Raw genomic sequence first — 12,715 nt, 5'->3', positions numbered from 1 at the left:
GGCTTACGCTTGTGCCCTCTGGAGCAGTGGCCCAAGCTGCACCTGGGTCTGCCTGAGCCACAGCTGGGGTGGCTGAGAAGCAATGTGCCAGAATATGGTGGACAGAGACAAGGGGCAGTGAGCCCTGAAGTCCCACAGACACTCTACACCCCTCCTTAGAAACTTCTGCCCCTAAGGCCTTGGCACTCTGGGTCTGTGATGGATGTGGCAACCTCAAAGATTTGAAATGCCTTCAGGAGTCATTCTCGCATTGTCTTAATGAATAGCACCTGGCTTCCTTCTAGCCCTACTAATCTCCTTATCAAATGGTCACTTGGCCACACTGCTGGTTTCTCCTAAACATGATTTTTTATTCTTTACATGGCCAGGCTACGAATTTTCCAAATATGTATGTTCCGCTTCCCTTTTCATTATAAATTCTATCTTTGAATTGTTTCGCTCTTCTTACATTTTACTATAAGCAGTTAAGAGAAGCCATGAAGCATCCTGAATGCTTTGCTGCTTAGAGATTTCTTCTGCCACATATCCTAGTTCATTGCTTTCAAGCCCTGCCTTCCATGAAGTCCTAGGACACAGGCATAATTTGGCCAAGTTCTTTGTCACTGTAGTAAGAATGGCCTTTCCCCCATTTCCAATACCTTGTTCCTCATTTCTGTCTCACACCTTATCAGAAGGGTCTTCACTGTCACTATCCCATAAGTCACTTCTAAAAGGAAGGAGGCTTTCCCTACAGCTTTTCTCTTCTGAGCCCTCAACTGAATCACCTTTATTGCTCTGTTCATGGCAATGAGACTTTTTCCAGCACTTTTTTTTTTTTTTTTTGAGATGGAGTCTCACTCTGTCGCCCAGGCTGGAGTGCAGTGGTGCAGTCAGCTCACTGCAACCTCTGCCTCCCGGGTTCAAGCAATTCTCTGCCTCAGCCTCCCGAGTAGCTGGGATTAAAGGCGCCCATCATCACGCCTGGCTAATTTTTGTATTTTTAGTAGAGATGGGGTTTCACCATCTTGGCCAGGCTGGTCTTGAACTCCTGACCTTGTGATCCACCTGCCTCGGCCTCCTAAAATGCTGGGATTACAGGCGTGAGCCACCACCCCCAGCCTTCCAGCACTCATTTCAAAACCATTCCAGCCTCTACCCTTTACCAAGCTCCAGAGCTGCTTCCACATTTTTAGGTATTTGTTATAGCAACACCCCACTTCTGTGGTATCAATTTCTGTTGTAGTCCGTCTGTGCTGCTATAACAGAATACCACAGGCGGGTAATTTACAAAGAACAGAAATTTATTTCTCACAGTTCTGGAGGCTGGAAGTCCAAGATCAAGGAACCAGCATTCAGTGTCTGGTGAGGTCTGCATCCTTCAGAGGGGAGAAATATTGTGTCCCCACAGGGAAGAAGGCAGAAAGGCAAGAGACCCTAGCAGCTGTGGGAAGCCTTTTTTATAAAGGTTTTAATCCCAGTCACAGCCTAACCATCTCGTAAAGGTCCCACCTCTTAATACTATCACATTCACCATTACGTATGGAGTGGACACATTCAAACCATAGCTTATGAACTCACGGATTTTTTTTTTTTTAATTTAATGTGTTACAATCCATTGCTGTTTTTCTTAATGCTCAAATTGTCCCAATGTAGCCACTGGATTTCCTTTTAAGCCAGTTCCTGTGTCTCCATCATTCTTTGAGCACTTCCTCGCTTTCTGTAGCAACACTTGCAGCCTGAGACCTGGAATCCACCATTTATCCAAGAAGCCCTCGTTCGTTTTTGTGGGTAGCAGTACTTAGAAACCAAGATCTGGGTGCTACGTGTGCTCATAGTTACTGTGGTGTCAAAAGTTCTAGGCCCTTTCAGAAAACAGAGCCAGAAAATCAGAAAATGTAAGAGAGAGAGAGAGAGAGAGTGAGTGTGTATGTGTGTGTGTGATGAGTGCATATTGGTACCTCCAATTCAAATACATCACATAGTTCTTTGTCTTTTCCCCTACTCTATTTGTATCTCTCATCTCCCACATGAAAATGCTGGTTCTCCACATCAGTGTAAGTATTTATTCTATCCTATAATACACCCCAAATAGTTTCAGATTATGACACGAGTTCTAGTATTGAATTGTTATTAATACTATTTCAGTTAGTTTTCTATGCCCTTCATAATGATAATCTGTCAGTCATTCATTTCCTTAAGTAATTATTGAATTCAGGATAGCAAATGCCTTCCATCTTTGGTCCATAATTAAGAGTAACTCAGATGTCATACAGCCTTGCCTTTAGAGATCTAGATCTAATTCCCTGGCCTACAGAGAAGGCCAAAGATTTCTCCCTTTTGCTTTTGCAAGCTCCTGGTAGTTGCCTTCACTGAAAATAATTCTGCACACACTGCACCCTGGTAAGGAGACTCATAGGCCTTCAAGATTCCCCCACATGGCCAGGCACAGTGGCTCATGCCTGTAATCCCAGCACTCTGGGAGGCCAAGGCGGGCAGATCACTTGAGGTCAGGAGTTCAAGACCAGCCTGGCCAACATGGCAAAACCCCATCTCTAGAAAAACACAAAAATTATCCAAGCATGGTGGCATGCACTTGTAGTCCCAGCTACTCAAGAGGCTGAAGCATGAGAATTGCTTGAGCCCAGGAGGCAGAGGCTGCAGTGAGCCAAGATGCCACCGCACTCCAGCCTGGGCAACAGAGTAAGACTCTGCCTCAAAAAAAAAAAAAAAAATCCCCCAAATAATCTCTTGCAGAGATTTCACAAACCAGGCATATTTTGCTGACAACTATCCAGGAATTATGGTAGAAGGAACAACAGCGCAAATTCACAGTTCTCACGAACACAGTCAGCATCACTCATCTCAAAAGAGCCCCCAGCCACACCTCATTGTGGCATTTCTGTATTGGTATTTCAGCTCATCTCAGTATCATGCTCTCCTTCCCGCTGTTTTTTTTCTTCCTCTTCCCTCCCTCTCCTTTCTCCATTTAGGATCAAAATGCACCATTTTTCTCCTCTGTCAAGCAGAGCAACCTCCTCCTCTGAAGCTTTGTTCAAGGCATTCTTAGAACAAAGACAGCCTTCTTCCTAAGAAAAATTACAGTGAATAAAATTTCCTCTGCCTTATCACACATACAAGGGTTGGGATCTTTTTAAAGTGTGGTCAGTTATAAACTACAAAGAAGTACCTGCAAAATTCCCTCAAGAGGAGTTTCTCCATTGGTTCAGCTAATGTCCCTCAGAACCAGGTCACCAGATGGCTCAAGCTGCCCAGGATCTTTCTACTTCTGGACCCCCCAGCTTCCAGAGCCACCTTCTCAAGTCCTCATGACCTCTACTGTTCTCTCTTCATCACAGACAAATGGGCTCATCCAAATGTCCCCCAGCTAAGCAGCAACCACCCTGTGCTCCCTCCCAGGACACCAGCCAAGGGCCCTGGGAGGAAAACAGTATTTATGAGCCATGGTCTGTGGACTGACTCCAGCATTGAGGGGGAGCCTGGCCCTCCCAGTGCCCCACAGCTCATGGGGAGGGACTCAGAGGCCTCTAATTTCCCATTGCATTGATGGAGATGACCTTGCTAAATAACCTGCCTAGACTAGAGCCAGTGAGGAGTATGGCCACTATCTTGCTAGCCTAGAGGTCCCATTCATGGCCCTTCCAGAGTTTGTAGAGCCTAGAAGATCTTCTGTTGGCAGAAGCTTTCAAAAAGGCCAGAAGGTAGCCCTGGAAACAATCCCCAACTGGGGTACAGTGGGGAGGAGAGGTGCAGATCTTTCTACAAAGTCTATCTGAATCCTGATGACAGAAAGGAACACTGAAATTTGAAAAATACTCTAAAATTGGAGTTGCCTTCATTATTTTCTAGTCAGTAAATATTTAAGTTGCCTTGATATTTAAATTAATAGTTTTTCTTTAAGTATGAAATTTAAAAAATTTACTCATAGAAGAAACGGGCCAAAAATGTACAAGAATGTTCGGGTCTTTCAAAATGCAAGAGTTGAAGAATAAAATTGTGGTACAAGGAGTAGTGAAATGAAATGGTCCGAGAATGGGAGGAGGAGGGACTGGGAAAAGGGAGGGGGCACCCTCCTGGCACAGGCAGCATGCCACCCTGTAGCTGCTCATCCATCACCAAAGCCCCTGCCGGTTCATGGTAATCTGGCAAGCAATGAAATACCTCCCTGCTTCCCACGTCTCCCTCTACCATGTCTCAACGTGCCTTAAAGTCCATTAGCACCTCTATCCTTTAAGTCTCGGCTGACTCCTCCATCAAATAGGTGGCATTTATGTTGGGATTTTAGGACTGCAAATGTATCCAGTTTTGCAGTTCTGGAACTTTCTAGAATCACACATTAGGTGGGTTAGATAAGTAGTTTCTCTAGTTTTGTGCTCTTCCAACTTTTTATGTAATTGCATTGATTATTCCTTGATTACTTCTTAGGAGAATCCAGACAGAGCCCAGGTAAGCTACTAAAATACCTATGCCCTTTGTCCTTCTGAGATGCAGTAGGAAACCACCTGTCAGGGTAATTCTCACATTTCATGTTACTGGGCTGCTCCCCTGGACATGAGGGGGGATGGTTCTAGGCCCAGGTGCCCAGCAAGCCTTGTGCTCCTTTCTGTCATGGCTTTTCTCTCCCAGAGCTGGTCAACTCCAGGGCTTAAAGCAAGTAAGCCAATGTCAGCACAGAGAAGATGTGCAGTGAAGTGCTGCCCACGTGAGGGCCAGGGCCAAAGCTCAGGCCTTCTGCCGTGTAATCTTGGGCAAGTTCCCTAAACTCAAGTTATTTGAACAGGAATGCAAATGGGGTGAGAATAAGGGTCTAGAGACAAGCGTCCCCGGGTTCATACCCTGGCTCCATCACTTCCCAGCACCATGCATGAGGCTTAACTTCCAGTCTGTCTTTTTCTTCGTCTGTAAAATGGAACTTATAATAGCATCCACATCTTAGGGCTGCTTTGAGTTAATCTGATAAGTTAATGCATGTAAAATGCTTACAAATTGCCTTGTTCATAGTACTTAATAAATATTTGACATTTTAGGCCGGGCACGGTGACTCCTGCCTATAATCCCAGCAATTTGGTAGGCTGAGAGGGGTGGATTCCTTTTTCTTCTTTTTGAGACGGAGTCTTGCTCTGTTGCCCAGGCTGGAGCGCAGTGGCATGATCTCGGCGCAGAGGCACGATCTTGGCTCACTGCAAGCTCTGCCTCCTGAGTTCACGCCATTCTCCTGCTTCAGCTTCCCGAGTAGCTGGGACTACAGGCACCCACTACCACGCTTGGCTAATTTTTTTGTATTTTCAGTAGAGACCAGGTTTCACCGTGTTAGCCAGGATGGTCTCAATCTCCTGACCTCGTGATCTGCCCGCCTTGGCCTCCCAAAGTGCCAGGATTACAGGCATGAGCCACCAGGCCTGGTCGAGAGGAGTCAATGTCTTGAGGCCAGGAGTTTGAGACAAGCCTGGCCAACATGGTGAAACCCAGTCTCTGATAAAATACAAAAATTAGCTGAGTGTGATGGTGTATGCCTGTAATCCCAGCTACTCGGGAGGCTGAGTCACGAGAATCACCTGAACCCAGCAAGTGGAGGCTGCAATGAGCTGAGAACATGCCACTGCACTCCAGCCTGGGCAACAGAGTAAGACCCTATCTCAAAAAAAAAAATAAAAATAAATAAATAATATTTGACATTTTATATGCACATGTATTCCTACATACATTTGTAAATACATATAAAAAGTCTGTCAAATTAGCCTGTTGTGGTGGCAGGTGCCTGTAATCCCAGCTAATTTGGAGGCTGAGGCAGAAGAATCACTTGAACCTGGGAGGCGGAGGTTGCAGTGAGCTGAGATCATGCCACTGCACTCCAGCCTGGGGGACAAGAGCGAGACTGTCTCAAAAAAAAGTATGTCAAGGCTGGGCGCAGTGGTTCATGCCTGTAATCCCAGCAGTTTGGGAGGCTGAGGTGGGCAGATCACCTGAGGTTGAGAGTTCAAGACCAGCCTGACCAACATGGAGAAACCCCATCTCTACTAAATACAAAATTAGCCAGGTGTGGTGGCACACACCTGTAATCCCAGCTACTCGGGAGGCTGAGGCAGGAGAATCACTTGAACCCGGGAGGTAGAGGTTGCAGTGAGCTGGGATCGCACCATTGCACTCCCATCTGGGCAACAAGAGCAAAACTCCGTCTCAAAAAAAAAAAAAAAAAAAAAAAAGAACTGTCAAGACATACTTCTTAGAATGGCTGAAATAAAAAAAGATTTTTAAATTTGACAATAGCAAGTGTTGGTGAGGAAGTGGAGCAACTGGAACTCTCATACACTGCTGATGGAAATGTAAAATGTACAACCCTTTGAACAACAGTTTGGCAGTTTCTGGTAAAGTTAAACATATATTTACCAAACTTATCATAGGATACAGCAATCCCATTCTTATTCCTTCAAGAGAAATGAAAGCATACATCCACACAAAGAATGTTCATATAGTTTTATTCATAATAGCCAAAAAACTGGAAAGAATCCAGGTGTTTATCAACAAGTGAATGGATAAACAAGTTCTGGAACATCCTTTCAATGGGACACTACTCAGCAGTAAGAAGGGATTAACTACTAATACATGCAATGACACAAATGAATCCCAAAGGCATTTTTTTTTTTAAAGATAGGGTCTCACTCTGTTACTCAGGCTGGAGTGCAGTGGTACAATAATGGTTCACTGGCCGGGCGCGGTGGCTCACGCTTGTAATCCCAGCACTTCGGGAGGCCGAGGCAGGTGGATCACGAGGTCAGGAGATCGAGACCACGGTGAAACCCCGTCTCTACTAAAAATACAAAAAATTAGCCGGGCGTGGTGGCGGGCGCCTGTAGTCCCAGCTACTCGGGAGGCTGAGGCAGGAGAATGGCGAGAACCCGGGAGGCGGAGCTTGCAGTGAGCCGAGATTGCGCCACTGCACTCCAGCCTGGGCGACAGAGCGGGACTCCGCCTCAAAAAAAAAAAAAAAAAAAAAAAATAATGGTTCACTGCAGCCTCAACCTCTCAGGCTCAAGTGATCCTCCCACCTGAGCCTCTCGAGTAGCTGGGACTACAAGCATGCACCACCACACTAGGCTAATTTTTTAAAATTTTGTAGAGACAGGTCTCACTACATTGCCCAGGCTGGTCTTGAACTCCTGGGCTCCAGCAATCCTCCTGCCTCAGCCTTCCAAAGTGATGAGATTACAGGTGTGAGCCATTGCACCCAGCCTCAAAAGCATTGTGTTAAGGTAAAGAAGGCTGCATATTGTAGGATTCCATTTATATGACATTCTGGAAACAGCAAAACAATAGAAACAGAAAGCAGATGATTGGTTGACCAGGTGAAGACAGGGAGGAATTGATTATAAAGAGGTATGAGAGAACATGTAGGGTGATGAAAATGCTTCACATCTTGATTGTCCATATGGTTTGCTTCTGTGTCCCCACCCAAACCTCATCTCAAATTGTAAACCCCATAATCCCCACATGTTGAGAGAGGACATGGTGGGAGGTGACTGAATGATGGGGATGGTTCCCCCATGCTGTTCCCATGATAGTGAGTTCTCATGAGATCTGATGGTTTTATAAGTACTCAGAAGCTCCTCCTCCATTCCTCTCTCTCCTGCCACCTTGTGAAGAAGGTGCCTGCTTCCCCTCCTACCATGATCATTTCCTGAGGCCTCCCCAGCCATGAGGAACTGTGAGACAATTAAACCACTTTCTTTTATTAATTACCCAGTCTCGCGAATTTCTTTATAGCAGTGTGAGACCGAACTAATACAACTGTGATGGTGGATACACGACTGAATATGGCTGTCAAAACTTAAAGAACTGCACACATAAGAAAGGTAAATTATACCTTAATAACCTGATGTTAAAAGCCATTAAAGCTGTTACCTATGAGAGGAAGGAACTAAGAAGAGACAATGATTAAAGGATACTTTTTTCTACTTAAACATATTTGTACTGTTTGAACTTTTCTAATGAGCAAATAACTTATGTACTTGATAATAATTTCTTTAAAGTTTTAAGGAATAATATCTATCTCAAAGGGGTGTTGTGAGATTCAAATGACATAATGTAAAAAGCATACAGCACAATGTATGAACTCAGATAGCGACAGACAGACACACAGATACATAAACAGACAGCTACAGGTAGAGAGAATTTGTTACCTTCCTCTCACCTCCCACCTCCCCTATTCTCTTCACTCCCCCATCCTCACCCTCCCTTAATGACCCACATACTCTGAAATGACAAGGTACAAAGGCCAACGGTCCACTGAGGGTGACAGCCATGACTTACCTCAGTGACAAAGAGTGTGCGAGGGTCGATGATATCCAAGAAGTGCCTGAAGCGGCCATAGAAGGACGTCTGAAGAAGAGGATGAGAGAGAAGAGTGAATGGATCAGCTGCTGCACACCCTTCTCAAGACACTGGGGAGCCCCACCCTTTATGATTGGGGTCCCCCGGTCCTCAGGACTCCTCGTGTGGGTGATAAATGCCAATGAGGCCTCAGAAATCTGAGGACAGCTTTCCTGGGGCTGAGAGTTTTCCAAAGTCAACTCAGAGAGACCACTGAGATACTCAAGGACAGGCCCATCTGCTCTTCCAGGTGACTTCCATTTTTACCTCTCTCTCCCAGTGCCCTGAGATCTATTCTGAGCCTATTAAAAGCTCCCAAGCATCCCTGGACACGTAGGCTGAAGGTGAGGCCTGGTCCCCAGCCCTCTCCCAGCCTCCCTGCCTTGCTCACGGCCTTGAGTGATAGAGCATCCTGCCTACCCCCCCACACGTCCCTCCCCAAGGTCCAGCTCTGCCTCTGGGGGAGATCCCCAAGGGCAGCTCAAGCCTGAAAGCACTGAGCTCACAACCCTCAGGCCCTCCTTCACCCAGAGCCCTGTAGCTGCTGAGGTGCAGGACAAGGGCAGCTCCCCCAACCTTGCCCCAGAGCAGGGGCCATGGAAAAGGAGGGCTTTATGCTAAGCGCAGCCACAGGCATTAGAGTGCAATGAAAGGAAACCAAGCAACCCGGCTGCTGGGCCTTCTGCCCTAGGGACTAAGCCAGCTGGGCAAAGCCAAGCTCAAGGGGAAGACAGAGGGTGCCAAGCTCGAGGATGAAGGGGAAGCTGCAGTCGCTGGGGTTCATGCCTCGCTACACTCTGGGCTCTGCCCCAGATTCCTCCCTGGAGCCCCACAACTCTTCAGGCACCATCCTTTGCACAGTGGAGGAAACAGAAGCCTCCACATTCCCTCCCCTTATTTAGTAGGACACCAGACCCTGCAGCCAATTCCTGTTCCATTCCCTTCCCAATAAAGACCCTGCAATAGGCTCCAGGTCACCTCAAAGTCCCCCCACACAGCAGTTCTCATCCCACCTCCATTTCTCTCCCACCATGGCACCCCTGCATGAAGCAACCTCTAACCCCTAATGCCACCCCTACCCAGGTGCTGTCTCTCAAAAGCCAGATCAAGCTTCAGTCCATTCCTAACAGAAACAGCTGCCTCTCTAACCTCTTATAATCCACACAGCCCGGATCATTTCCGGGCATACATTAAAGACATTAAAGACATACATAAGGGAGGCTCACAATGCTGTCCTGGCAAAATTTCACCTCTAAGAATGTAGTCTAAGGAAACAATCCAAGATGTTCAAAGATCTGGTCAGGTGTACATACCAAGGATATTCACTGCTGCATTATTTACAAAGGTGGATGGTTACATAAATGATGGTCCATTCATATGACTGAATACTATGAAGCCTTTAAAACTATGTTTTCAAACATTTATGACATGGAATAATGCTTAAAATTTTATGAAATGCATATAAGCAGTGTGATTCCAACTCAATAAACAAGGGGATAAACAGAGCTAGACAGACACTAAGTGAAAAGCAAAAAGACCAAATGACATCCAGACCCTGGTCCACTAACAGAGACCAGGGTTCCTTAGGAAAGGAGTGGATTCAAAGGCTAGGGTAGGGAGGGTACAAGATGAAACTGGTACATTTTGTTGCACCAGAAAGTAATGAAGTCTTACCCCCAAAAAATGATGGGGACATGTTAAAAGGATCAACGAAAGGCAGGTGGGACATTGTGTTCTTCCAAATGTGATACCCCGAGAAGTCCACAGCATCACTCACATAATATTCCAAAGGGACTAAATAAATCTAATCACAAGAAAACAAAACAAACCCACACTGACGGCCATTCCATAAATTAATTGGTTTTGTTCATCAAATATGTCAATGTCATAAAGACAAAGAAAGTGGGCATGAGGCTGTTCCACATTAGAGAAACTAAAGAGACAACTAGATGCACTGTGTAACTCGGGATTGGATCCTGGCGTAGAGAGGGGAATGCTCTCAAGAGCATTACTGAGACAAGAGACAAAAGTGGAATACGGACCATAGGTTAATAAAATTGTTGTATCCATGTTAAGTCTCCTGAATATAATTACTACACTGTGGTTATATAAGAGAATGTCCTTGTTCTTTTTTTTTTTTTTTTTTTTTTTTTAAGATGGAGTCTAACTCTGTCACCCAGGCTGGAGTGCAGTGGCACAATCTCAGCTCACTGCAACCTTTGCCTCCCGAGTTAGCAATTCTCCTGCCTCAGCCTCCTGAGTAGCTGTGACTACAGGCCAGTGACACCACACCTGGCTTACTTTTTTTTATATTTTTAGTAGAGACGGGGTTTCACCATGTTAGCCAGGAAGGTCTCGATCTTCTGACCTCATGATCTGCCCACCTTGGCCTCCCAAAGTGCTGGGATTACAGGTGTGAGCCACTGCACCTGGCCAAGAATGTCCTTGTTCTTAAAAGATATATGCTGGACTGGGCGCGGTGGCTCATGCCTGTAATCCCAGCACTCTGGGAGACCAAGGCAAGCGGATCACCTGAGGTCAGGGGTTCAAGACCAGCCTGGCCAACATGGTGAAACCCCGTCCATACTAAAAATATAAAAATTAGCCAGGTGTGGTAGTGCAATCTCAGCTACTTGGGAGGCTGAGGCAGGAGAATCGCTTGAACCTAGGAGGTAGAGGTTGCAGCGAGCAGAGATCGCGCCACTGCACTCCAGCCTAGGCGACAGAGCAAGACTTTGTCTCAAAAAAAAAAAAAAGTCATATACTCTGATGTATTAGATGAATGAATACAACCTATTCGTAAATAGTTGAAGAAAAATAACTGTAAAAATACAGGGCAGCCATAAAATTTGGAATGTAGGTACTATAATTGAATGTAGATTGAAGATGTCCTGATGATATCATGTATATTTGCTATCTTTCCAGACTTTATGATTACCTGTATTACCTGTAGACAAAGAGAATAAAGGAAATGTGATAAGATGTTAAAAATTGGTAGATCTAGGCAAATAGGGAAGTTTTCCTTATTCTTCTTGCAACCTTTCTGTAAGACTAAAAGTGTTTCAAAATAAAAAGGTAAAAATTATATTTTCAAAAAAGCTAGATGAAAATACACTAAAATGCTAATAGAGATTGCCTCTGGGTAATAGGCTTATGTATGATTTATATTTCCAGATCTTTAAATTGCTTTTGAAATAAAAAAAATCAGTATTATACATAATATACAGAAATGATATTACATTTAAAAATATATATTTAGAGTAAAATGCAAGCCGGTCACAGTGGCTTGCTCCTATAATCCCAGCTACTTGGGAGGCTGAAGTGATAGGATCACTTGAGCCCAGGAGTTTGAGATCAGCCTGGGCAACACAGTGAAACCCCATCTCTACAGAAAAATTTAAAAAATTAGCCAGGCATGGTGGTATGCACCTGTAGTCCCAGCTACTTAGGAGGCTGAGGTAGGAGGACCACTTCAGCCCAGGAGTTTGAGGCTGCAGTGAGCTATGATCATGCCACTGCACTCCAGCCTGGGTGACAGAGTGACAGCCTGTCTCCAAAAATAAAATAAAGTAAAACATGAACTGATATTTTAAGTATTATACTTGATTATGAGCTCCTGAAGGACATGGGCTATTGAATGTTCCTTCCTTATCCTCCCTGGTTCGAAATCTCCTTACATATCTGGAAGGAAGAGTCTTCTGCCACAGGAATCCATGAATGGGCTGATGAGCAGCCAATGGCCTCAAGGCTTCTGGGTGGGGTAGAGCTGGGCTAGGCTTTGAAGGGAGGGCAGGATTAGGAAAGGGTAACAGTATGGCAGCTAGTGGTCCAAGGAGGGAAGAGGGTGAGCGGGGCAGAAGAGAGAACCTGGAAGTAGAATGGCCTGAGTAAAGCAACTTCTTGAAGATGGTCCAGCAGAAACTTCAGCCTTTGACTTGTCCTATGGTCTGGCACTGTCTTCATCCTGTCCCAGCCCTGCAGCCTTCTTGTGTCACTTTCGACCACAGCTACTGGGGGAGACTCCCAGATAAGGCAGTTTGCTCCACAGACACCTACAAACTCCTAATGAGCTAGGCTCAGGGCACAGACACCAAACGAACAAGCCCTCAAAGAGCTCAGAGCCCATCAAGACAAATAATTATAAACAAATAACTACAAAACACTGATCAGAGTTTAAATGAAGCATTGCAAAGTACACTGGGGACACACAGAGTTCTTCCTGTGTCTTCCTAGTGTAAGTCAAGGAGGTGTCCCAAAGGAGCTGGGACCAAGGGGTGGATGAGTTTACCTAGCAGAGGAGGGTATATGCAAGAGGATGAAAGCATAAAGCTTAGGATCAGAAGCTGCACAA

The 12,715-nt window shown here is 45.4% G+C and overlaps 1 protein-coding gene across 10 annotated transcripts in view; it reads right to left on the bottom strand.

Moving 5' to 3' along the window:
- Positions 1-12,715, bottom strand: part of SFXN5 (sideroflexin 5) — a 132,094-nt gene that overhangs the window by 109,057 nt on the left and 10,322 nt on the right. For 9 of the 10 annotated variants that reach the window (XR_010115462.1, XR_008650678.2, XM_055241041.2 and 6 more), the window contains exon 2: positions 8,305-8,373. The exons of the other annotated variant lie outside the window; for it this stretch is intronic. Coding sequence is in view for 7 of the 9 variants with exons in the window: in XM_055241041.2 (XP_055097016.1) it covers positions 8,305-8,373 (69 nt within the window). In the remaining 2 variants the exon portion in view is untranslated. The remainder of the gene's footprint in view (positions 1-8,304; positions 8,374-12,715) is intronic. 10 annotated transcript variants of the gene reach the window in all.

This window comes from Symphalangus syndactylus, chromosome 14 (genome assembly GCF_028878055.3).
Source record: "Symphalangus syndactylus isolate Jambi chromosome 14, NHGRI_mSymSyn1-v2.1_pri, whole genome shotgun sequence".
NCBI lineage: Eukaryota > Metazoa > Chordata > Mammalia > Primates > Hylobatidae > Symphalangus > Symphalangus syndactylus.
This window is presented reverse-complemented; position numbering and strand designations above follow the sequence as displayed.